Source organism: Hirundo rustica, chromosome 7 (genome assembly GCF_015227805.2).
Source record: "Hirundo rustica isolate bHirRus1 chromosome 7, bHirRus1.pri.v3, whole genome shotgun sequence".
Taxonomy (NCBI): domain Eukaryota; kingdom Metazoa; phylum Chordata; class Aves; order Passeriformes; family Hirundinidae; genus Hirundo; species Hirundo rustica.
In genome coordinates, this window is record NC_053456.1 from 15507141 (window position 1) to 15532102 (window position 24962).

The 24962-nt window shown below is 50.1% G+C and overlaps 1 protein-coding gene across 13 annotated transcripts in view; it reads right to left on the reverse strand.

Annotated features, from left to right (window-relative positions):
- Positions 1–8062: 8062 nt before the first annotated feature.
- CFAP65 (cilia and flagella associated protein 65) overlaps positions 8063–24962 on the reverse strand; it is a 32530-nt gene continuing 15630 nt past the window's right edge. For 4 of the 13 annotated variants that reach the window (XM_040069789.2, XM_040069788.2, XM_040069787.2 and 1 more), the window contains 15 exons: positions 24510–24638; positions 24050–24226; positions 23309–23375; positions 19370–19480; positions 18396–18587; positions 17503–17661; positions 16044–16184; positions 15374–15490; positions 14645–14782; positions 14064–14129; positions 12218–12432; positions 11717–11860; positions 10919–11197; positions 10106–10243; positions 8063–9523 (listed from right to left, as the gene is read on the reverse strand). In XM_040069789.2, the coding sequence (XP_039925723.1) occupies positions 9487–9523; positions 10106–10243; positions 10919–11197; positions 11717–11860; positions 12218–12432; positions 14064–14129; positions 14645–14782; positions 15374–15490; positions 16044–16184; positions 17503–17661; positions 18396–18587; positions 19370–19480; positions 23309–23375; positions 24050–24226; positions 24510–24638 (2110 nt within the window). In that variant the 3' untranslated portion in view covers positions 8063–9486. Of the gene's footprint in view, positions 9524–10105; positions 10244–10918; positions 11198–11716; positions 11861–12217; positions 12433–12993; positions 13070–14063; positions 14130–14644; positions 14783–15373; positions 15491–16043; positions 16185–17502; positions 17662–18395; positions 18588–19369; positions 19481–23308; positions 23376–24049; positions 24227–24509; positions 24639–24962 lie in introns of those variants that run through there. The other 9 variants (XM_058421341.1, XM_040069790.2, XM_040069794.2 and 6 more) reach the window with 9 other exon arrangements.

Below are 24962 nucleotides of genomic sequence, written 5' to 3' on the forward strand. Positions count from 1 at the left end.
ACCACCCTGGTTCTCAGCCCCTGAGGTGCCCACACAGCCCCGTGGGCTGGTCCCCTCCAGGGCACTGGCATGCTGAGGACAACCAGCTGCCTCTCCCACATCCTGAAGTAAAGCAGTGCCTGTCCCAGGATGGCACACCCCATCCGGGCTGGGCAGGACATGAGCAGCCCAGAGGCTGCCAGCAGCAATGCACACCTCTGCTCACATTCACATGATGCAGCGCACAAGGAAACAGCGGCAAACACTGCAGGGGCATGGCCAGCACCAACCATCCAGCGCAGCAGGAGAATGCACACACATGCACGCACAGGACAGGGATGCACCAGCTCTGCTCTGCCTGCCAGGGAGGGCACACACATTGAAACACCCATGCAAATACACAGGCATGCATGCACATACACACCTGTGTGAAACTACACCTATGTGCAAATTCAAACCTGGGCACCTGCATCTCCCCAGTGCTCCTCCTGCTCCCTGCCCTCTCCATGCAAATCCTCCTGGTGCAGAACCGTACCACAAAAATCCCCAGCCCAGGTCCCAAGGTCTCCAAAGCTGGGCCACTGGCCATGCAGAGCCTGGTTTGGGGGTGAGCACCACCCAGCACACATATGCCACTGTGCCTCATCCCATGCCAGGCTGGTGCAGCCCTTGGTACCAGCATTGGCTCTGACACATAGAAGTGGGTGTTTAACGCCTCTGGATTTGCCTGTCATGAGGAGAAGTTCACCCTTGGGTGCTAATCCTGCCAGAGGGTCATTCCCCAGGTAACACAGCCCTCAGGACAAAGTGGCTTCCTGGGGCCATCCCACCTCTGAACCGTTTGACTGCTTCCCAGTGCCTCTGGGTTGCCAGAGTTGGGGCAGTGAGAGCAGGCTGGGAAGGTGGCACGGGGACAATGAAACTAGACCAGAGGTGCTGGAGCACCCAGGTGAAAGCGGAGGCGACACGGCCACCTTTCCACAGCCTCACCCTGCCAGATACCATCTCCACCAGGCTCTGCCCCATCAGGGACACACGTGCAGTGACTGGAGCACATGGACAGCGGGGTCTGGCTTTGCTCAGAGTTATTAATCATGTTCTGTTTGATCCCAGCCTGAGCAGGGCAGCTGCTGAGGGTTGTGCATAATGGGGGGATGTGTTGTGCTTTCTCAGCTTTTCAACTTTGCCAGGATTGGTAGCAGGAGATACAGAGCCTGGAGACACAGTCCCAAGAGGCCCATGACCACAGTCTGTGGACTGTTCCCAGGCTGTGAAGCACACTTAGCTCTGGGGGGATGCAGGGAGCACAGCAACCCTGGAGATGCTCTTTGATTTCAGCCCCTACCTGCAATTCTTGTTGGAAACTTCCCAGTGCATCTGCCCAAAGAGGAAGCCTAGGAGGTGCCTCATCTCTGCCCAGTGCAGGGGCACCCCAAGGAGGGAATAGGACTCTCCTGCTCTGGAACCAAAGCTGCTGAGCTTTGTCCTGTGCATAGCTGCAGGGGAGTGATGGAAAGCAGTAGGAATCATCCTGTCTCTTAGCACATTCCTGCGTTCCTTCACCTCCAGCCTCCAACCACACTGGCTGGATGGGCTGAGAGTTTTTGGTGTGTGCAGAGAGGCTGTAGATGGGGTTAGGATCCACGTGTAAACTCAGAGCATCCCTGAGCACAGTGGGACCAGAACAGGATCCTGTGCTACAGAAGTGCCTGTGCCTGAGGGCAGGGCAGAAGCAGCTCAGTGCTGACAGAGAAATCGCAGGCAAAGCCAGATGTAGACAGTAGGGAGGCGAGGGATCTTTCTATTCCCAAACAATATACTGAGGTGGGAGGAAAGCAGGTTTGCTGCTGTCCCATCTCTTAGCTCTCCATGACTCCCTGCAGCCTCCAAGGTGCTAGGAGCAGCCCCAGGCTCTGAATGACTGCTCTGGCTGCTGGGGAGGGGAATGGGACCAGGACATGGAATGGGCTAGGAGTCCAGGTCAAGTACTTGTTCTTAGAGAGCAGGGCAGGCAGTGAGCAGGACTGTCCTGGAAGAAACACACCGGCTCACCAGCACCACCCCCAATACCTTTCCACAGCAAACATGGTCAGAGGGATTGCCATCAGCAGGAGCTGGCACCTGGCCTGCAGGCTTAGGGTGCACAACAGGAAACACCTGCGCTGGACAGTCACACAGTCCCTGGAAGGGCTAGGAAGTGCAGGACCTGGGAGTGAATCTAGGCAGAGTGGTGTGAGAAAGGATGTGGCACCCCCCCTTCTGCCCTGCTCCTTGCTGCTTGCTCCTGCCCTCCATCCCTGCTGCTTCACTGTCGGCAGTTAAAGCTCCCTTGGTGCCAGCAGACCATTGAGACCTACCTGGCTGCTTGGCAGAGCCTGCCAAACTCCACCCTGGGCCAGCACCGTGCCAGGGCTCCCTGTGCCTGCCACGGCTCTGCAGTGCTGCCAGGGCCAGGCTGCCCTTCCCCAGCAGCCTGCTGCAAGCAGCAATCAGCCACACAGGCAGGACGCGTGTGCCTAGTGCGTTACGTGCGCCTGCCACGCCACGGGCACACGGACGTGTGTCCCGCACACCACGGCCTGCAAAGCTGAGCGCCAGAAATGCCATGTGTGCCACTGCCACCCGGGTCCCACGTCCCACAGTGCCACGTGGAAGTCCCATGGCGCTAGTGCATGCTGTATGTGGATCGCTTCGTCCGTGTGCACGGGCTGTTCACTGCTGCGTGTGTTTGGGTGAGACCGCGTGTTGCGCACGTCCCTCGGGCGCTCTGCTCCGCGCACAGACTGCACGTTCACCCCGGCACGCAGGAGTTGCAAGCAGGCGTGCGCTCACTCCGCGGGCTGCAGGGCACGGCAGCGCTGCAGCGGGGCGCGGCGGTGCCGGGCGTGAGCGCCCGCCATGCGCTTGCAGATGGGCTGGACCTGCCTAACGCGAGCCGAACGAACAAAACGTTCAGGTCAGGTATTGCACGTGGGGCTCGACGCCAGGCAAGTGCAGAGATGCTCCGACTTCGGATAGTGCTGGCTGGAGGGGTGCTCTGCTGAACATGCAGCCCCTTCCTCCTGAGCCGGGTCCTTCCAGGCTGGGAGACGGTGTCCTTGCTGCGCACGCTGCTCCCAACCAGCTCCGCCGGGGGTAAAGTCCGGAAAGTGGATGCTTGACACCTGCTGCCTGGGAAAGCCAAACAGAGCAGGGGCGGTTTAACTGGCATGGCAGGGTGGAGAACAGGGAAGAAAGGAAGGAAAGAAGAAAGGAAGAAAGTAAATGGAGGAGGGAAGGGGAACAGAAAGGATTGGAAAATACAGGTGAATGAGAAGAGTTAAGGAAAGGGGACAGTCTGGACAGTGTCCCCAAGCCCGTCCCTTTCCTTCTCAGGAGTTCAGGTGTGTGACCAGACTCCCAGTACTAGTCCTAGGAAAGCCCCCAGGATGTTCTCCATGCCCAGTACCCTGCTCCCAGCCAGGCAGGCAGGACCCTGGCCAAGGTGTGCTGGGCTATAGCAGCTCACCTGGCTCCGGTGACACGCTGGCAGCTGTCAGGTGAGCGGCTTCGCCTTCCCCCGCTGGCTCACAAGCAGAAAATGAGGGTGACGCTGGCTGGATGGGGCTTTTATAGTCCTGATAAAAATAGCGCTGGCTGGCCGGTGATCGGGGGGCCGGAGAGATGTGACTGAGCAGAGACAGGCAAGAGGGCTGGGCTGGCGGCGGCGAGCCTTCTCCCCAGCACACCTGTCACAGCTCTGTGTTTGCTCAGAGCAAATATTGACCCAGGGAAGGCAGGCTGGGCAAGGGAGGCGATTAGCCCACCTAGATTAGAGGCAGAGCAGGTCTCTATGCAAACTCTCCAGGGCTGCCTTTGTTAATGGGAGCCTGATGGGCTGATAGGAGCCAGGAGCCTGGGTGCTGGGGTGGTGGGGAGGAGGAGGTGGGGGGGAGAGGAGGGGACATTCATTAACCTGCACTGGAACAACACCAGCTGTCACTTTTCCACCCACCTGCCTGGCTCACTTTGCAGCGGAGATGAGAGGAGTGCAGGGGGCCAGGGGAAGCAGGTGTGAGGATACCCTGCCTGGGCAGCTCTAGAAGAGCAGCGGCTTTCTTGCAGTGTTTTGGGCTGCTGAAAGGTCAGGCAGTTATGAAGTCTCAGGGCAGTAAAGCAAATCTAGTGCCTACTCCAAGCCTTCTGAGTGCCAGTGATAGAAAAGTCTTCCTTGTTCTCATCCCAATGCCCCCACTCGTGCTGAAAATCCCCATGGCACGCCAGGACAATGCTCACACTTAATTTAGAGCAGTCCACAGACTTCTGAGCTAGGCAGCAAAGCAGAGCTCAACAAAACTTCAGGAGCACTCTCTTTGGGAGTGTTCCCCGCATGGCCACACAGGCCAGGAGCCAGGTGTCCCAACACAGCAGCAAGAACAGGATGTGTTACACTCCATGTGCACATGCTTCCCTGTGGGTCACTGCATCCCAGAGTCACAGCACTCCTGTGTCCCAGCTGTGCCACTGCCCAGCAGGGCAAGTGGTGCAGACACCCCTGTGCTGGCCCTGGGAGCAGTGTGCAGAGCTCCAGAAGCCAGGAGAAGTTTAGACACACTCCTACAGTGCCCAGCCGCACTGCTCAGCCCTGACAGCCCTCTGCTGATCTCCACCAGTCAGCAGGAGCTGGGCTCTCTCTCCCAGTTATTCTGGCACCCACAGCTCCTTGGATAACAGAGCATGAAGTGCAGCAGCGGTGGCAGGAGAAGCTCCTTTGTGCGAGTGCAGTGGCCTGTTTGTTTGTGTAGACGGGTGTGTTTGTGGGTGGAGAAGGGGGTAACACTGCTTTAACCCCCACAGCGTACACCTGCAGGAATCCTGGTCCTGGGTGTGCTTTAGAAACCATCACCATCGCTCCCTCCAGAGCTGGAGTGTACTTGCAGGTTGCAGTAAACGGATTCCCAAATGTAAGAGGATAGTGGCAGATCCTTGGCAGCCACTGCCACCCACTTCTTCTTCCTTGGAGACTGGACCCTCTCACACTCAGGATTTTGAAAGGCAGGCTCCATCCATCCTGCCTGCTGCTGCCTCTGCAGGCTGGGGTTCCCCAGGCCTGGCACTGGGAAGAGCTGGAGTGATGCCAGCCTGTTGCCCTTGCTCGTCCTGGTCCTTTTTCAGTAGTTTTGGCAACAAAGGAGGCGCAATACCACCAATACTCTGGGTTGTAGTGCAGTGAAGAAGTGTGATGTCCCTCTCCTTTTGATGTTGTAAAGGCTGTGATGCTTGTAATTTTGTATTTCTCCTTCCCTATATGGGAAATGTGCTGGACAGAACTCCCACCCCTCCCTGCCCTGGCATGCACCAGCACAGCAGAGCTGCAGCCCCTGGCACAGGCTGATTGGCTGCCCCCTCTCTTTCTGGAGGAGCAAACAACCCCAAATAGCACAGGTGCTGCTGTAGTGCCAGCAGACATCTCCAAGCCTATACACGGTGTCAGAAATGCTCTTTCACTCCAGCCTCTCTCCTGCAAGGGCAGTCCCCCACCATTTGCCAAATCCCAGAAAATACTGTCCTTGCAGCTTTACAGAAAAAAAAAAAAAAAAAAAGGAGAAAAGTAGGTCCCTTGAGCTTGCACAGTGTCCTGCACGGCTACCCCGGGGAATGTCTTCCACCCATTCTGGCATCTCTGGGGCAGCATCTACCAGCTTGTGTCCTTCCCTGTCAGGCAGGTGGGCAGCACCAGGACCAAGCTTTTAGTGGGGTTGGCTTTGTCAAGGCATCCTCAGCCTCCTCTTGCAGCTGCCAAGGGCTTGTGCTGCCTCGCTGTCCCATGAGGACTGACTAGCTCACCTCAGAGCACTTCTTGTGTCCATCAGGAGACAGCATGGTGCCCTGGCCTGGCCTGAGCACAGGCCCCACTCCCAAACACCAAAGTGACACCGCTGAGCCAGCAAAGCCCAGTATCTCAGAGATGGGAGGCCAGGGGTGAAGCATCTGTCCAGCTCTGCCAAGGGTTTTGGAAGGATCACCCTCATGCTTTTGCTCTTCACTCTGCAAACTGGTCAGGGCAAGACTTTTCCAGGTTCCTACCTCATACACTCTACAGAGGGAGAAGGGGCTGATTCCAGCCAGGGAATTGTTGATTCCTTGTCCCAGAACACTGCTCCCTTCCCCACACTGAGACAGAGACCTGCCAAGTGGGGCTTTGCAGGGGATTCAGTCTCCCCAGATGCAATGGGACCGAAAAGCCTAGCAGACACCCTGTCAGGGGAGCCCAAGAGCAGCTTTGTTCCCTTCCCTTTATCTCCCAACAATGGCACGATTCAGCAGGTGTTAAATGTTTTAATGGGATTCAGGATAGCTTCTGTTGCCCACCTGCCCCAAGGCCATTTCACCCCTCCCTGGGAGCCAGGAGTACCAGCCAAGAAGAAAGTGCCTGTTGTGTGTTGCATTAACCGCCTGATGACTGAGTGCTCCCGATAATTCGCACAAGGAGAGGGGGAGTCCCATTAGCCGGCCAAGTTCATGCTTGGCTTGCTGGCCATATACCTGCCGGCAGCCTGGCCTGGCTACCAACCCCAGTCCCGTGGGAACATCACCCATTTCACCACCCAAACCCCAGCGGGAAGAAGCAGGACCTGTACCTATACATATTTCTGTTGGAGTGATGTTCATTAGAAACGTAGCTCTGTTGGGCAGGGGTCAAATCCAGCCCTGGGAGACAGTACAAGCTCAAACTTCCCTGCATGAGACCCAAATGTCATTAGCAGAAACAGGACTTCCCCCTCTTTTGGGAGCTGAGCTGGGCTTTGAGTCTGGGCCTATATAGTCCCACAAGTTCTTTGCCCTTGGCAGTGGGTACCAACAAAACCTCTCACAAAGGGAAAGTCCCTCTCTGCCAGCTCTGCACATCTCTGCCCCCTCCTCACCACTGCCCCGAAGACCCAAGTGAGAGAGAAGGCCCTGGGTGAGAACATCGCCCCTGCAGGCTCCACACTATGCAGAGCTCACCCCCAGCACTATCTGCTAGTGCTGCTGTCTCCCTTTGCTAACAGGACAGTGATGTGGCTCAGTCACACATTAAAGTGTTTTCCATAACCAGGGTCAGGGTGTAGTTCCCAATCTGAAAAGAGGGATTGGGAATTTCTCTAACCTAGGGAAGAGGCTGCCCATGGTGTATTTATACTTTAGAATGAGGATAAAAGAAGAAAAGTATGACAGCTGCTACCCTCTTTGCTTAGTGTACTCAGAGTTGTTCTGGTTGACAGGCATCAGGGAGCACCTACAACAGAGGTGACACACCACGATCACACAGCCCCTAAAAAGAGCTGAGAGTAGAAAAATTTCTCTGGTTGACAGGCATCAGGGAACACCTACAACAGAGGTGACACACCACGATCACACAGCCCCTAAAAAGAGCTGAGAGTAGAAAAATTTCTCTGGTTGACAGGCATCAGGGAACACCTACAACAGAGGTGACACACCACGATCACACAGCCCCTAAAAAGAGCTGAGAGTAGAAAAATTTCTCTCACAGGTGTAAATAGCTCTCAAATCTATTTCCCTGACTCACCTCCTGTTCAAGGCATCATCTTCGAGATCTCTCCTACTAGAGTGATGCTTATCAAACAAGTGAATTTCCCTTTAACAGTGCTCCAACAGGCAAGTACAGTGTGAGTTCTGTGATCTCCAGGTCCAGGCTGGGAGCACCGGAGAGTGGGGAGAATAGGAGCTTTAATGGCAAAAAAAATTTCCCTGCACATTTGATGGCACTCAGGCTCTGTCCATTTGTTTTTGGGTGTTACACCAGACTAACACACAGCATTTCCCATGTTAACTCCTCCAGGTAGTGGATGCAATGGTGCAACCGCAGTGATGCAGCCTAAAAGAGCATTAGATTACACAGCAGGTCTGAGGATGGACAAACTGACTGATTGTGTCTTCACTGCTCCATGCTGCCCTTGGGGAGCTAGATTCAACCTGCTTAATTAGGGCAATAGTGAGGTTTCTGCCCCTGCCTTTGCTATCCATTTGGGAATTTTGTTGCAGGACTACAGAGCATCTGCAGTGAGCAAACCCTAGTGAGGAGGCTGGACAAAAAAGAATCAGTCCAAGTGGACTGAAGAGCCAGGCCCTGCTGCTGCCTTGGGCTGTGGAGGAAGGAAGGGGTTCTGCTTTACTTGTTCAGCACTAGCCAGAGCACAGAGGAATACGGAAAGACTGCTGTGATGTCGGAGACCTGGCACACAGAGTATTGCGATGGGAACAGAGGGTTTGCACTTCTTATGAGAAGGATCCAGGACCTAGGCTGAGTTCAGGAGCTGGCAGTGCCTCTAGTGCATCTCTGACAACAGGAACAGCTCAGCCCTGGGGCTTAGTAACGGTTACACACGCAGGGCTCCTGCAGAGAAAGGAGCTCTGGGGTGAAGCTGGGTGAGCCGCAGTACCCCGGACACAGCAAGCCACTGCCCTCTGCTGAGCGGGGCAAAAGCCCTCCACAGCGCCTTTTGCGCAGTCTTCTCTTAGGATGCGAGGGAAGAAGATGCAGCTCTGGTCTTGGCTGGGTCCTGGCACTGGGAAATGAGGCATGTGGCTTTGGAGGGGGACACCAAAGCTGCATCCTCACCAGAGCTGGGTGGCTGCATGAGCCCCATGTTGCAGAGTCCACAGCAGTAGGGCAGAACAGGGGAGATGCTCCAAACGCAGCCCTACTGCCTGGCACAGCCATCCTGCAGCTCCTGCCTGGGAGCAGCAGCTGCAACCCAGCACCAGCCTGTTCTGTGCCGGCCACTGGGATTTCTCACAACTCACACTGCCACCTCCCGGCTGTGACAAACCTGCTTCATCATTGTCACACCTCTTGCAGCGTGAACCCGCGGGCTAAGCCGAGGCTCAGAGGATCCCCTTCCCTAGGGGGAAACAGGAAAGGAAACAGCCTTGCAGTTTGAAAAGGGAAGACCTTGTTCAAGGCTCACAAACCCAGACGCATGAATTATGTATGTTACACACAGTGTCAGTGTCTGAAGGTGAAAATCCTTTTATTGAGTTGCTTCGTGTGCTGATGGTGCTGCAGCTGCCCCCTCGGGCTGGTCACTGTAAGGGGAATCCGCAGCCACAACTGGAGCAAGGAGGGGAGGAGGATTCGGTACCTACATCCTGCTGATGTCATCACCTCATTGCACAGATGTCAGTCCTTCCTCAGCTACATTTCAAAGCAGATTCCACTCCTCTCAGCTGGTACAGAGTGAGGGTAGTGGGAATTGTCACAGTGGTTGTCCATGTGCTCCCTGTCGCATAAAGTTCTTCTCTGATGATGTGACCAGCCACAGAAAGGAGAGATCTCATGAACTCTGCTGTGGAGTTGTCTCAAATTGGTGCTGAGAAAATAATCAGGACATACCTCCTGAGAGAAGGCCAGCATGCTGAGCTAAGGTCATGGTGTGGGAGGGTCCGAGTTGCTCTGGACATCACAGGGATGAAGAATGGAGAGAACTGATGTGCTTGAAGAGCTTAAGCAGCCGTACCCAGCAGCTACGCTCTGGAAGGCGGAGGTGCCGGGTTGGTGATTCTGCGGAAGAGATGGCAGCTCTGGAGATGAAATCTACCTCCAACAACCCTCTTCCATTAACCCTCAATCCCATCTCTCTGCACTTCTGCCCAAGCTAGGGCAAACCCTTATGCTTTTCTCTCAGGTCCAAATCTACTTTCCCCACCAGTGGCCATTCCCTCAACCTAACTAGATCCCACACCACTGTTGACTATGAAAACTTTGCTCTCTTTCTGCTGTCAGAAGCTGTGCTGCCTGCTCCTTGACCCTTTTCCCAAAGGACCATCCTTGAGGCAGGATCCTTGAGCTAGGCCCTCCAGTTCCTCAGGCCAGTCATTCACTCATAGGGCCCTGCCCCAGAGCTGCATGAGGGTCTCAGGCCCACAGAAGGGCTGTACTGTTACCAGCTCTGCTCTGCAGCTCAGGACAAGCCAAGAGAGGGCAGAGACTATGGGAGTGGATTCTTCGTTTTGCACAGGCAGCCTTGGCATTTATAGGCAGGGATTCAGCTAACCCACATGGTCTAAAAAATGGGCTGTGCTTCAGCCTGACATGTTAAGGACAGGTCCTGTCCCCCACCAGAGCACAGACGCACACTGCTACCTTTGGGAGGGCTGGGGGGGTAAAGCAATGACCCTGGGCCGGGCTGTCAGCACCACCTCCCCACGGCTGGCTTCGATCAGGATATTCTGCAGTGTGTTTTCCAGCACCAGCTCCACAAGGTTCCCAACAGCTGGCTGCCTAGAAGGACAGAAGTACAGCAGAGGACAGCTATCAGAAAGCAGATAAGGCAGGCTGTTTGCTGTGACTCCTGCCAGGAATCGCAGGCACAGCAGTGGAGCATGGCCTGTTTCCTACACACTGAAACCAATGAACCAAAGACTTGAGCAATGGGCTGCTGTCCCTTGTCCCAGAACTGTCACCAGCTGGTGTTAGGCCCTGACATTAGACAGAGCTGGGTAACTATAGTTTTACTGGTTTCTCCCTACAAGCTGTGCTGTAGCTGTTATTAGTAAATAATACTTGTAGCTTGTAGCAGTGTACAAGGGAGCAGCCATAGCAATTGCAAGGTGATGAAATACTGCAGTGAAAATAAAAGGTAAGATAAGCACATACTGCACCCTAATGTCCGATATGGCCTGGACTGCCTGAGAGTAAAGCAGACGTCATTCACTGCCAGCATCCTGGCACTGCCCATGGCTCAACCCCAAACGCAGCAAACCTTCTCTTCCCACAAACCGTGTTTGGGAGAGGGTGGCTAAATGGGCTAGCATCGACTTCCAGCCCGACAACACAGAATACACCAACAGAAATGCTGCAGGGCTGAAGGAGAAATGGATTTCTGGCCAGGCAGCATGCTGCCATGGCTCTCTTGATTGTGCAGCTCTTGGCTTTTATGTGTGAGCTCTTCCTCACCTACTTATTATCTCCTTTTCCCTCAACTGCTTATGGTGAAAAGTCTCGCAAGACTCCAGAAAATCACTGGAAGAGGATTCCTGAATCATTTTTTTCTTCTCTCCATCCTTCTCAAAGTTAAGATCTGTTGAAGCAGAGACCCTGGAGGGGGTTGTGGAGCCCTGTCTACTGTCCTGGAGCTCTGCTGATTTTGCAGACTGGAACTGGGAGAAATATGGAATAGGCTCATCTTGGATTTTTCTCACTGATTCCTGGAAGTGGCCGTTCTCCAAGAGGCTTCTAGGAAGAGGAAAATAAAGGATAAGTTCCAGCAAATCGGCACTTGTATGACCCAGAGGATTATTACAAGACACCACAAATCAGAGGAAACCACTGACTGATGTCAGTGTTTAGTCTATACCTTCTTGCTTTCTGGGCCTAAGGGAAGCAGGCAGAGGGCTTGAGCCAGTGATACTACCTCTGTTTCCCAGTGCTGGTTCTTTACATTTGCGCAGCTCACAAACCAAATAGGTGTACCCCAATGCAGCCTGCTTCCAAGATCACAGCAGGTAGAGTTCCCTGGTTCCTGGGAACTCTGAAAAGATGGGCTCAGCCCCTGGCTTGGGAAGAAGCCCCTGCCTTGGCTGTCACTCCAGGATCCGAGCTCATAGTTCCCAAGACAGCCATTGGCAGGTGGATCCCCCATTCTGGCAACAAGAGTGGACAGATTCCTCTAGGATTAGCAGAGGGCTGGCCATGCTGCACGCATTCTCTGGAGGTCAGGGGCTCCAAACCAGGTGAGGGTGAAGGGACACACACCTGATGATACCTGTGAGTATGTCAGTCACCACCTCCAGCTCCTGTTTAGAAGCAGCAGCCAGGGACAGCCATTTGGGCTCCATGTCCATCCTGTTTCTACTTCCATCCACAAATCCGCTCTCTGAGGGCTGGTCGCTGATAGGGCTGGGAAAGGAGTTGTTGTTCCATCAGTGGCAGCACTACAGAAGCAAACCCTCAAAGATCAGCACCCTCCTGGCACTGCAGCAGCATGTCAGGCAAGCAGCGCAGGCAAGCAGGGGAGGGGTGGGAGCTGTCGTATTTGTGACAGGAGCAGGGACACTGTCACAAAAGAGAACACTGAGCTCTGACAGGTGAGGTGGGTGGATAAACAGGTCATGTCAGCAAATGCTGGGGAAAGCAAGACACCTCTTACCTAATTCTGAGTTACTAGAGAGGAGCAGAGCACCAAGTTCAGTGCATATCAGAGCATGGGCAGCCCTGACTCAGACAAAGCTGCCAGTCCAAAAAACTATCTCTTACCGGGACAAGAAGTATCTGGGAAAATCCAAGGCAAAGTTGCTGAGAAAATCCTCAATAGCATAGGACCTGGCTGACACATCAAGGTGTAAGAGCAAGGGCGTGGGAGGCTCTGGTTTGACCCAGACCTGGCTGGTGTCCTTGTCCAACAGCAGCCCCCTCTCAGTGTGCCCAGGTGGCTGCCTGGGTGTAGGGCGGCTTTTAATAGAGGGTAATGTCTGTTGGAGAGAAAGAAATGGCAGGCATACAGTCAGTCCTTTGGCCGCAAGTAGGCTGGTGTGGGTTTGAGCACAGGCATGAGAACTGAAAGCTCAGCAACCAGAGCCAGCAGATCCTGGGTGTCAAAATGATCTTAGCAGTACTGATAACAGGCATGAGCAGCCATAGTGGAAATCAGGTCTGTTCCCTTCTCACTGCCCAGTGTGCCAGCCCCAAGTGTCAACAGGGCTTCAGGGTCTCCCTAAGGTACATGGGGATGCTGTTCTCCAATCCATCACTGTAGAAGCTCTTGCAAGCACACCGGAAGTGCTGCAGAAGTGACATACATGGATGGAATGCATGGGGAAACTGTTCTCCCCCAAATCTGAAGGGAAACCAGGAACTGACTCCAGTGACACCACATGGGCCAACTTGGGGTTGCATTACCAGCACTCAGGTTGGGGGACATTTCTTAGAGCAGTAGCCAGGATGCCTGGGCCAGAAGGACACCATCGAGATCTGGACAAGTCCTCAGGCACCGCAGGACTTTAATGATCTTTGAGACATGGTTGTCCTGCCTCTGGGAATGAGGCTAGGGGCCTTCACTGCTCCTTACACAGACACAGCAGGCTCCAATTATCACTAGAGATCAAAACCCTAGAGTACAAAATGAAATGGTTTTTACCTTTCTGCAGCCATCCTTATGCTCATCCATGCCTTGAACTGCATCACTGATCACACCGAACAGCACAGGGCAAACAGTCCAAGCTGGAGCTGCCCTGAGCTGATTCCTTCACACAGAACAGTGCAGGGCACACAAAGGCATTCCATGGGGTCTCAGGAGCACTGCTACAGCCTCACTGTGGAGGCACCCCTGAGATAACAAGCTGTATCTCTTTGTTGCCTCAGTCCTCTCAGGTGTCTCTCCTCAGCTCCCCTAAATCTTTCCACATCTTGGGGTAGCTTTGAGCCCTGTTATTCCCACAGCATGTCCTGCTGCTGGCTATAGGTGCTGCTGGCTCTTCCTTTGGGCCCAGGTAGTTCTGCAAAGCACTCACTGGGACCTTGTTTCACTCCTCCCCACCACTGCTAGAAAAGCTGTCTTAAAGCAGTGCATACAGTTGTGCACTTGAGTAGAAACCGATGAACCAGACAAATTGAGCTTTAAAGCCTTCTGTGTATTTAAACCAAGGCAGTTCCTGCCTGCAGCTTCTCCTGAGGAACAGAGCACAGCTCTTCTTGAGGTGAGGGCAAAGTCTGCACCACATTCTGCCCGGGTCGTGCTGCTTTCTGCTGTGGCATACATTCCATTGTGGCCCCAGAATAAAACCAGTACAGGTACCAATTGTCCTGTCTGTGTGCATCTTTTCTGCTTATTTGAAACCTTTCCCCCTTTCTCCAGTCATGGGAGCATGTTTGATGCCAATTTCAGCTCCCATTCACCTCAGCTGGAAAGTTACTGGCCGGAGAGAGAACACAGCCAGACAGTCTGATTCTTCTGGCTCCTCCAAACAGTCTGTCTCCCAAAGCCTTGAAGCTACAAATCCTGCTGTGCTCTCTGTCCAGACTCCCACACTGTGATATCCAGCATCTGCCTTTTTTCTAAAGCAGTAAGCTTGATTCTACCACGAGTGAGACAGACCTGACTTACCTTGTATTTCCTGATCACAGGTGAGGATTCAGGAAGATTTTCTGTTCCAGCAGAATCTGATAACCTCTGAAAAACAAAATGAAATATTAAAAAAAAAAAAAAAAAAAAAAAAAAAAAAAAAAAAGGAAGAAAAATAAGCATGTGGGGAAGACATGGAGCAGAACAAAACCTTAGGATTTTTTTAAACTTTGTGCCAACTGAGAGTCAATGATCTCATCCTCCATTCTTCACTCAGACCACATTCTTACTGCTAGCTACACATTTCTGTCCAGTGTTTATTCATGGTTAAAAATCCAGCCACTGATTTCCAGAGCCACTGGCTTTGTTTTTCCAAAGGCTTCTCATGCACTTCCAAATTTTGGATGGTCACTAGCAATTTCAGAGTTTGTAAGATGATCCTTGGCTAGAAAACAAAATCTCATTTTCCACTAGCCACAGATCAGCTTTGAGGTCTTTAACAGATCAAAGCCTCATGCCCTCTTAACAATTTGCCTAGGTTTTCCTAACAAATGTTTCTTGTCAACACTGGCTGCTGTTTCCTGAGCCAAACTAAGCTGGCGCAAGGTTCTGAGAGCACTTACCACTGAAGGTGATGTTAGCTTCTTCTTACCCCCAAGGTCCTTCTCTGTGATGGTGAATTCCACAGCCTGCCGTTCCTTCTCCTTTTCCCACTCATGCAGGTCCCTCTCATACTGAGCCAGGGACTCCTGGATGTACACCTATAAAACAAACCATAGCTGAAGGGAGCAGGGCTAGAAAAGAGTTGCAAATAATAGTCTCTGGCTCAAGTCCATGTCTGTTTCCCCCCTTCAGGAGGTCCCAGAAAGAAACTCACTTGTTTTCCATGTATTCCAGCGACAAGAAGAGGAAAAAACCAGTGGCATTTTAAGACTTAGACAGAGAAGATATACTTTCTTGCCAAAGAAGATCTGGACAGTGTTGAGGGGGACACTACTGTTGGTCTGTGCCCCCAATAATATTAAAGCAGTGCAACTTGTTTTTTAAAGATATCAAGTCTTTGGCATCCACTGAAAGCCATTCCCTTTCAAACCATCACTCCTAGAAGCTGGGTTCCCCTCACAAAGCCATACATTGCACAATTATACTTCATCTAGTGAGCCACACAGACAGCAGGATGCTTAAAGCATTAGGAAGGATGAAGCCAAGTGTCTTCAGGAAAGAAAAGTGTGTATCAAATAACAAGTCCTTCAGCTGGAAGCAGCAGGCGGCTGCCAGCTGGGGTCAGCCATTTGGGAACCACAATAACACGCCCAGGTCATGGTAAAACACAGGTACCTCTTGGGTCTCACCTCACACACCAGATTTATTCTGCAGAAGTAGGGATTCTTTGTAGGTTGCAGTGTGATGAAACAGGGAATACTCTCTCCAGGCTGCACAACCCCTGACTCTGGAGCAATCTCCAACACCTAGGTGTAGGGGCAGGGAGGGAGAAGAACAAAATTAAAAAAAATAAAAAAAAAACGCACACACAAAAAAAAAAAACAAAAAAAAAAAAAAAAAAAAAAAAAAACACAAACAACAAACAAACAAAACAAACCACCACACACCAAAAAACACCCAAAACAAAACACACCACCCAGAGGAGTTATTTCAATGTCCTGGGACCTTCAAGTGCCCTTTCCCTTTGCAGGGAACACACCTGTCCTTCTCAGAGGTATGTGGCATGAGAGAGGTGCAGTTGATATATTCTAAGAACAAACATGGCCTTTGCAGGTGGACAGAGTCCTGAGGTTTATTGCATTTTGTAGTTCCAGCTTCATATAACCTCATCAAAGTCTTCAGATTTCCCTTTTGAATTTCTGTTGTTTCCTGTGCTAACCCTTGCATTCACTTTTCCTTTCATCATCTAGTAGAAAGCCAATTCCCTAGAACTGAATGCCCTGTTGAAAATGGAGCTCTAAGGTCCTTTCATGGCACAATAGAGATGGGCAGGAAGGCTGTAGATCAAAGAGAATTCACCTTTTCTTTACAGGATCTTATCTGCCAGGTAAACACCACTGCCTTGCTCTTTGAGATGTTGTTGAGAAAGACAAGTCGACCAGCTTTGGTGCAGTCTGGGATATTTCCAAGGCAAATCCTGTGATGGGACAAGGTGGCTGCCTGCAGGAAGCAAGGAGAAATCAGAAGGAACAGCAAGGAAAGAAGATGGGAGCTAGCCACTGGGGAAGGGGAGTCATACAACCATCTCTAAGTTGTCCAGCAATTCACAAATCATATTAACCAGATATCTTTACTATAACACCTTGAGGGAGTGTAACAATTCTCTCAATTTTGCACTGGTTACAGTGACCTCAAAAGGTCAGCTGTGTTGCAGCGGGATTGGGTGAGCAATGAATAAGACATAACATTGGTGTTGGACAGGAGAGGATCTCAGGAGCACAGAGCACCAGTAACACCCCAAATTCTCTCTGTAGCACTTGCAGTTCAGGCCCTTTCCTACTTCAGCTGAGAAACATGAGGTGTGTGCTTCTGCAAAACCCCTGTCAACCTGACTGTGAGTTTTGGGAGGAAATTGATCCCTAATACACCTTGCTACTAGTATGCTACCAGTTTGTCCCATTCTCTAGGCACAATGCAATCTCTAATTAAGTACAGTAATCATTAGAGAAAGAAACTTGATTTCAGACAGTGGAACCTTGCAGAATGCCTTCTTCATTATCAGACTGAGACAGTTTTCAATCATCATCTCTTTGCTGTTCTCAGGAATATAATGGCCCTGCTGGAAGTGAAAGAGCTCATGGAGCTGTGGCTGGCTCCAGGGAAAGCATGATGATGTCACACAGGTTGAATCCTTTACCTGCCGGGAGAAAGGCTCTGCTGCTGCTGTGTAACGCTCATTCACTGTGCTTGGATCTGTGGGTGAGTTTAACAACAGATTGTCCAGGCTGGCAGGTCAGCTCTAGCCAGGCCAGACAAGCTCCTGCTGAGCCAGCAGCAGGTCAACAAATGCATTCCTCTGCCTGTGTCTGAATAGGTGACCATCCTGCAGTCAGCATTCAGGTTACAAATCACCTGAGTTTGGCTGGGAAATGGTGGCAGCCAAGCCCTAATAGAGTTTGGCAGGACTATAATGGTCTTTTTAAGAATGATTTAGCAAAGAGAAAGGTGTAGCTGCACAGAAGAAAGGCAGCTGTGATGGAAGGTAACTTCTAAGAAAAAAATCAGTACATGAACAAGCCCAAATCCAAACATTTCTTCTAATGGCCATGCAAGTGACAAGCTAGAAGGAAGACACCTTTCAGCTTCCAGGAGTTTAGCTCTGGATCACCTCCTGGAAGGGAAATATCTTGTTCTATCTCACAGCAAATGAACTCTCCTGCAACACAGACTACTGCAAGATGGGGTCACTCGTATATTTCAGTCTCTCTCACACATTTCTGGACTGATCATATTGCTCATATCCCACACTTGGACTTACCTGTCCAGGCACAGTTAGCTTGGCAGAACCTGGAACGACTGCAGAAGAAAAAATTTGGCCGGATGTGGCATCCTCTCCTACAATATTTGGATTGTATCCTACTCCTTGGAAAGTAATCTGGGTCGATTCACCCTCCAGGATGTGGAAGAGAACATCAACCTGCCTTGGACAAGATAAAAGTTTTAAGTCCAGAGTCATATTTGGGGGAGATGTGCAATAAGCTAGCATACTTGCTAATGGACTGGTCTAAATACACCCCATGCATGGATAAAGACAAATCCAGTCTCTTGCTCTTTCAGGCCTTGGCCTTTCCTGCTAGCCCAAGAAAGCTGGTTAAGTAGTCAATTAGCCAGTTACAGTATGAGATGGAGCTCCTCTTGGAGCAAAGGTTGGAGTTTTAAAATTAAATTTATTTATTTATTCATACATTCACCACAGACTGAAGCAACAAGCAGTTCTACAGCTTTGGCCTTGCCTGCCTGCTGCAGCCCAGGACAGAGGTCTTTGGGAAGGCTGTTTTCAGAGGTTTGCAGCAGCATACACTGCAATGATAGAAGACACTGAGTTCAGTCTCTTTGGTGGGAATTTTTGGAGGCCAACAATGAACCACAAATCTGAACAGATACTATTGATATCCCCGATTACTGTTTGATCCTGGGATGACTCTGGTTATGGAAGATATCTTTTCTTGGGAAGAAAAAACTTATGAGAAATTTATCTACTCCATTTCCAGACCAGACCAGCCATTCACTTGCTCTCAAGACTCTTTGCTTGTTGGAGGCATTGAGCTCAATTCAGCTGTAGCATTCCATGGACCAACCATCAGTAAGAAACCTAGAGACTTTTAGATCAACAACAGAATCTGTTTCTTTCAGTCATGAAGAGGCTCTTACCGTGTATGTTTTAGCTTCCAGTGGCGAGAAGATCCATTCAATGTGGCCTGTTTCACCAGGGGGGATTTCTCCTCTAGGAGTTAGGCAGGCAAACACAGGATGCTGAAAATTCTTCTCCTGTATCTTCATAATGTTGTCCAGCTGAACCTCAAATTTCACAGGCATGGAGCCACCATTGTAGAGTTTATAAATCTGAAGTGTCAGGAAGAGCAGTACTTACTATACCAGGTACAAGTCAAACTAGTTAACACTTCCCCAGAGGACACTGATAAGCGCTAATATTTAATTAATCAGCTTATCTCCTAAGAATGGGGAGACCTCATAGTGTCAGGATTTAACACTGAGGCTCTGATAGGCAGTCCTGCTGAAGGTTTATCACCACACATGTAAATTGATAACCAAAGTGTCTCTCCAAATGGTGTCCTGCCAATTCACACTAGGGGAAAATTAAGACAGATTAGCTAAAGGGATCACTGTAAAGCAGATTACTTAAAATGCAAAAACACTTGTATTAAAGTGCTCTTAATTCAATTCAGACTTGTTAATTTCCCAAGTAAATTAGAACAGAATCAAAGCTGCCTTTTTGCTTAATAAGTGTTTAAGGAAGTAAAATTAATTTACTAAAAAATGAATTAGGATTTATTTCCAGAGTACTTGGAGCAGCTAGGCAAGTTTCCACTCAGATCCAATGCAAGAGAATAAGTGAAGAGCTCAACATGCCTCATAAACACTCTGATTAGAGTGAACGCCAAATCTTGTCAAACTGGAGATGGTGAGAAGCACTTTCCCCACTGTCATCCCAGCAGCTATTTCCAAACTCTGCCTAGAACTATCCTCAAAGTTCTCCTGTGATGCTTTCCTATGGAAGCCAACCCATTTTCTGAGGATTGCCTCAGACACTGCCTGTCCTTGGGATGCAGTAGTACCAGCTTCTTCCCTACACTTGCTGCTGGGTTTGGTTCCAAGATGCTCACCTGTATGGGGGGGTGGGAGCCTCCAAGAGCAATGGGTGCGAAGAAGTGCTTAGTGGAAGCAAAGTGAACGTACCGCTGGTCGTGCTCCACTGTCACACTGCTGAAGGTCAGCTACAGTGGAAAGAAATGCAGTCACTTTCTCACAGGGCCTTGGTCCCATCACTAACAACTGCACAAGGACTCTGAAATACTTTCCAAGCTGAAGGCCACACAGTTATAAACTTAAATTGGTAATACCAGGATAGCGTGTCCTAAGAAAAAAATCAAGGAGATGGAAGACCTACTCCAGATTTCTCTGAAAGGTTCTCTTCTTGTATCAGACTGTACTTTTCTCTCTTCTATGCCAGGCATCAGCATCAGTGCTTCTCTGTGCAAGTGTATGGTGGAAATTCTCCATGAATGCAAGTGTTTGTACTGTACGTAGGAGAGTGTGCAGCTATCACAGCCAAATACCTTTGAAAGACAGGATTTATATAAGTAATGGCCTCCTCTTGGAATGGACCGTCTGGATGTCCTCTGGAGTGCTCCAAAAATGTGTCTAGTAGTCCAAAAGCTAGAACCAAGGCCAAAAGCAAGAAGATCCCAGCTGAACTTTAGGTGATCAAGTGGTGATCAACAGTATTCTGTAGGTAAAGCAGCTGCCAGACACTCTAAGAAAGTGGAGAGATTTACAGAGCTATTTCATAGAAAGGGTTTTGCATTCACACAGGCTCATGCATTTTGAAAAAAAAACCACAGTCAGGCTGAAGATGCACTGAAGATGCACTGTTTTTCTGAAGATGACCCCAAAGTACCCCTGAGCTGTCTGCTTTGGAGTAGAGGCTGCAAAGCAGTCACCTAGTAATGTCTCTGCATGAGCCAATGGGAGCCAAGTTACTGCAATTCACAATAAGTTGAGCCTGAAGCATGGGTGGTTTTCAAATATGTGTGTAACAGACAGAGAGAATATTTGTAAAGACAGACACCTGCTGACACCAGAGATACTGTATAAGCTGCTTTAAAAAGAGCAGAGAATGACAACTCCTTTTAAAAAACCCATTCTGGTTCAGATCTATACACAAAATGAGGAGGGAGAAAGAACCAGAAATACAATGTTAGCAAAGTCCCACATGGGATCTTTTCAAAGCACTAAATGAGTATTCAGTCTCCTGAGAACCACAGCTTGCCAGATGAAGTGGAAGTGGGAGAAGGACAAAAGCTTTTCTTTCAAACTTCAAGGGGAAAAGGGATAGGAACCTCCCTGAGCTTTGGGAGTGAAACACCCATTTATGTAACTTCAGTCAAAAAGCCACCTTGCATTCCAACAGATCAGAACTGCTCAGGAAAAACTGTCATCAGTTTCCATTTGACACAGGATATGACATTTATGGGATTATCAGTTAAAGAGAGACAAATGGAGAAAAGTGAAGACCTGCTGCAATCAAGTCTCCTCTAGTGCATAGATATCCCACAGTGAAAACTTAAGAGCATAAGAGAGATGCCAGGGGATGCCAGATTCCCCAGGGAGGAGAGCTGCCTGGAGAATACATGTTGCAGGTGATAATATCTCACAATACCTAACATGCAGCTATGAAGTGCAAACACTCACAGTTTATAAAATCTGTGCTCAGGGATCTTCCTTGGGGTCCAGCCCTTGTCTCCAAGGAGTTCTGTGAACCAGCCTACCTCAGCCTGCAACACATGCAGCAGGCTGGGCTTTTCCTACTAAAACTGTTGGGGGCTGCAAATTCTGCCAGGCCAAACAATCTCGGAGCTCTGAGAACAAGCAGTCTTACAGGTGAAGAGGTAAAGGACACTCTGTGAAAGCATTAGGTAGTGGGAGGGCTCCTTTCCCTGCACAAGGAATTGGGGAACACACAAGTCCTACAGATGTCTCCTCCTATATCCAGAAGAAATTGCCAATGGGAAATCAGTTTGGGTCCTTCAGAGTACCTATAAATCATCAGAGGACTAAAAATTGGCTACCAAATGGGGAAGGAATAACAGAGAAGCTTCTCCTGAAACTTAAGTTGGAGAAATAGAGGAGCAGGAGGTTCTGTTGGGGAAACAGAGGAGCAGGAGGTCAAAATCTATCCATGTAGGTAAAGTCATCACAGAAGTGAATTTGAACCCAAAGGAAAAACAGGCATTGGCTTTCAGGTGGTTAACCACATGGCTCTGAAGCCAAATAATTTGGAATTTTACAGAGTAACCAAGCAATACCCCAGCCCAATGGTCTCCTCCTCTGTTTATTGTTGCTTTCTGAAATTTCCAAAGCTTAACTGTTGGGATGACATTACAGCATTTGCTTCCCTTAGGGTCAGCATATATTCTGCATGTTTCACCAGAATCACAGGTGAGGATTTACTCAGCCCTGGAATGTTTGCACACTTAGGGCAGTTTCTGCCACAGGAGCTGGGAACTCTGTGCACTTTGTGCCATGACTGCAAGGAAAGTAGGCACAATGTGTTCAGTCCCTCAGCTGCCCTCTTTGCAGAAGAAGCATCTCCCACTCCTACTTTCCTATATCAGCAGTTCAGTAGTGGCGCTGCATCTCTGAAGGCTGCAACCACCTGCACTGCTCCATGTCTCTGGGATGGCTTCTACAGCTCCTACTGCCGGAGCTCAAAGGCACCAACAGATCCTATCATCCCCAGGGCATCCCATGCTTTTCTAGCCCCTTCTGCAGAGACAGCATGAGGGAGGGTGGTGGTTTCTGACAGCCAGCAAAACCACTGGCTATATGGCAAGAGAGGATGTATGCGCTATAGGCCTCTGGTGCTCCAAAGCCTCTTCCCTGACTGGCCAACTGGTGAAAGGCTCACAGTCAATCTCAGGATTGTGCCAGGCAGGCAGAGCACAGGGAGCCTGTCCAAGGGCTTTGAGGGAAGGCACAGTTAAGCCACTGTTTGAACAGCTTGGTCAAAGGGTTGGATTTTCAGCTGACAACAGTCCTGAAAGAAAAGAAAAATAAAAGAGATGTGTGAACACAATGGTTTCATAGGAAACTTCAGAGACAGACAGGAAGGCTCAGCCGGGCATGAGCGGTGCCTGGCAGAGCACAAGGTGACTTTGACTCTAACTGACAGCTTGAAAGAGAGGGAGAGAGAAAAATTAGTTCCAATCCTGAGGAGATGCTCAGGGAAAACACACCACCGATCAGCTCTGGGATGCTTTAGAAAGCGGCAAAGCAGGAAGAATGAGTAAAAATCTCCTCTATCATTGGTAAGAGAAAGAAGTGGGTGGACAAAGGCTGCAGCCAACCAGGAACCCAGGGAGTATCTTCTGGGCTTGGGGAAGGAGCTGACCCTGAGACCCCAGAGCTGAAGGTGTTCTGCCACCCTGTGCATTCCCCAAACTACCATCACAGCAGGTGGTATATTTGGAGAAAAGCACATTCCAGGGGGGGGTTGTTGAAGAGTATGGAGGGTTGATGAGATGGAGAGATTCGGGAAAGCTGCATAGGAGAGAAGCAGGATGGGCTGCAGATCTGAACTGCAGGAACTGCATGGAACAACTCACAGTGAGGCAGATGAAATGAGGGGAAGCATGCACAGGAATCCTGAGTGTGGAAAGCATGCAGGGACTGTAGAACCTGGGAAGGCTCTTTTGGACTTGGAGTTGTCTTGAATGAAGAAGCAATTCTGCACTTTCCATTAATGAAATACAAAGGTTAATAATAAATAAATAATAGTCCTCTTGCTGAAGAACCCAGCACGTGCATCATCCAAGGGCCATTCTGCCAGTTCATTGCCCACATCACTCTGTGCTGGAACGACAAGTTTGTCAGAACATTGTTTTTATGTCTCTGCTTGGCCTTCTGCTACTGCCTGGCTAGTGCAAAATCCAGGGGAAGGCCACAGCTCCCTGTACACTGTGCATCTTCTGGGGAAAACACCTCTTAATTCAGTTCCTACCTGCTGTTCTGCAAATGGAAGGAAGGGACACCTGCTATCTTACCAGAATCTCATGGCCATAGGAAATCTTCAGCAGGACAGGGAGTCGATCAGTGCCAATGAAATCATGTCTAGCAGTGAAAGAGGAGAGAGAGGAAAACAACAGAAATCAACCTTGTGCCCAGGATGACAGAGTCAGAGTCACACAGAACATTAGAGACAATTCACTTCCCAGCTAAAGAGTCACTGTTGCGTAAGGGCCCCAGGGAGGTGGGGGGAACCCAGTTGTGTTTGGGCGGGAATGAGTGATTCAACGTTGATTTTAGTCATACACCTATTTAGGAACGCAAGTTTCTCGGCAAACAAAATGCCAGTATTCTTCAGATATGGTCTGCTTTGAAAGGGGAAGTGTTCAGCTTTCTTCACACCTTCTACAGGCACATAAGGGCTAGCTGCTCTAGCTGATGACAAAAAGAATAATACTGCTACATAACCAAAAGCACAGGAAGTGCAGCATCTTGTTCATCTCAACTGTCAGGTCAAGGCAGACCAGTGTCCACAGCATGTCACACTAAATGCCTTTTGCTCTGCAGTGTTAAAGGACATTAAAACATTCTCCTGAGGAAGACAAGCTCTGTGGGGTCCAGAAACTGGACATGCTCAGGAACTTTTTACTTGTCCAGCCTCTGCTGAGGAACATGTGACGAGGAAGGAAAATCTGGCATGGAAACTCAGGGGACTGACGGCATATGTTGTACTAGCACACAGCATGAAGCTCTGAAGAACAGGTACTTGTCATCCTCACCTGTGTGAGAGCTGGACAGATTTCTCCTGCCCTGGAAGAAGTGTTCCTGACTTTGGGGAAACTCTGAAGAGCTGGTTATCCTGAATTCTCATCTGGTGCAGCTCTTGGGGGGTAAAGTCGACATTTTCTGCCCAGTGCTCTAAGTCCATCTTCTGATCAGAAGGAAACAAGAAGGCCCTAGGGAACAAATCAGCTGGTCACCAACAAGGATATGCAACTTCTCCAGGGCTAGGGGTCAGCATATTCAATCTGAATGGGCTTAGCCCAGCTGGTGGCCACATCACATTTCATCAAGTTGGATCTGCAGCTCCCTGACTGCTTCCCCACCCTGACTCACCAACAGATCTCAGCTGCAGTTGTACCTACAAAACCCACCCTATTAATCTGCAAGTTTCTCACAACCCTTTGAGCACTTCCAGACCCCCAAAAACAAGGCTGAGCTTCAGTGAGCACTGCTTACCACTCCACAGGTACCACACCCTGGTTCTCCAGCAGAAGTGTCACACAGGTAGGCTCTGAGCCTACCGGGGCAGACCCGAAGTCAAAATCCAGCAGGAGAGGGGTATACACTGGAGGGATCAAGCATGTGCTGGTCACAGGAGAGAAAGAAGATACTAAACTGAAACAGGAGGAAGGATCATCAGGGCATGACAGGGGAAAGGTCATCCTACATTGCCTGTCCTCCTTATAATTCTTGTCTGACCTTATGTTCTTGGCCCTTTTGAGAGAAAAGACAGTGGGCATACAGCAGACCTGATTTTCTTTTAAAAATCTTTTATGTGTCTAATGAGAGTGAGTGACATGAGAGGGTCCTGCTTAGCCTGAAGTCTCTCTTTAACTCCCCAGTACAAGGAAGTCACTGACATACTGGAGCAGCCCCAATGGAGGGCCATGGAAATGGCTGAGTGCTGGA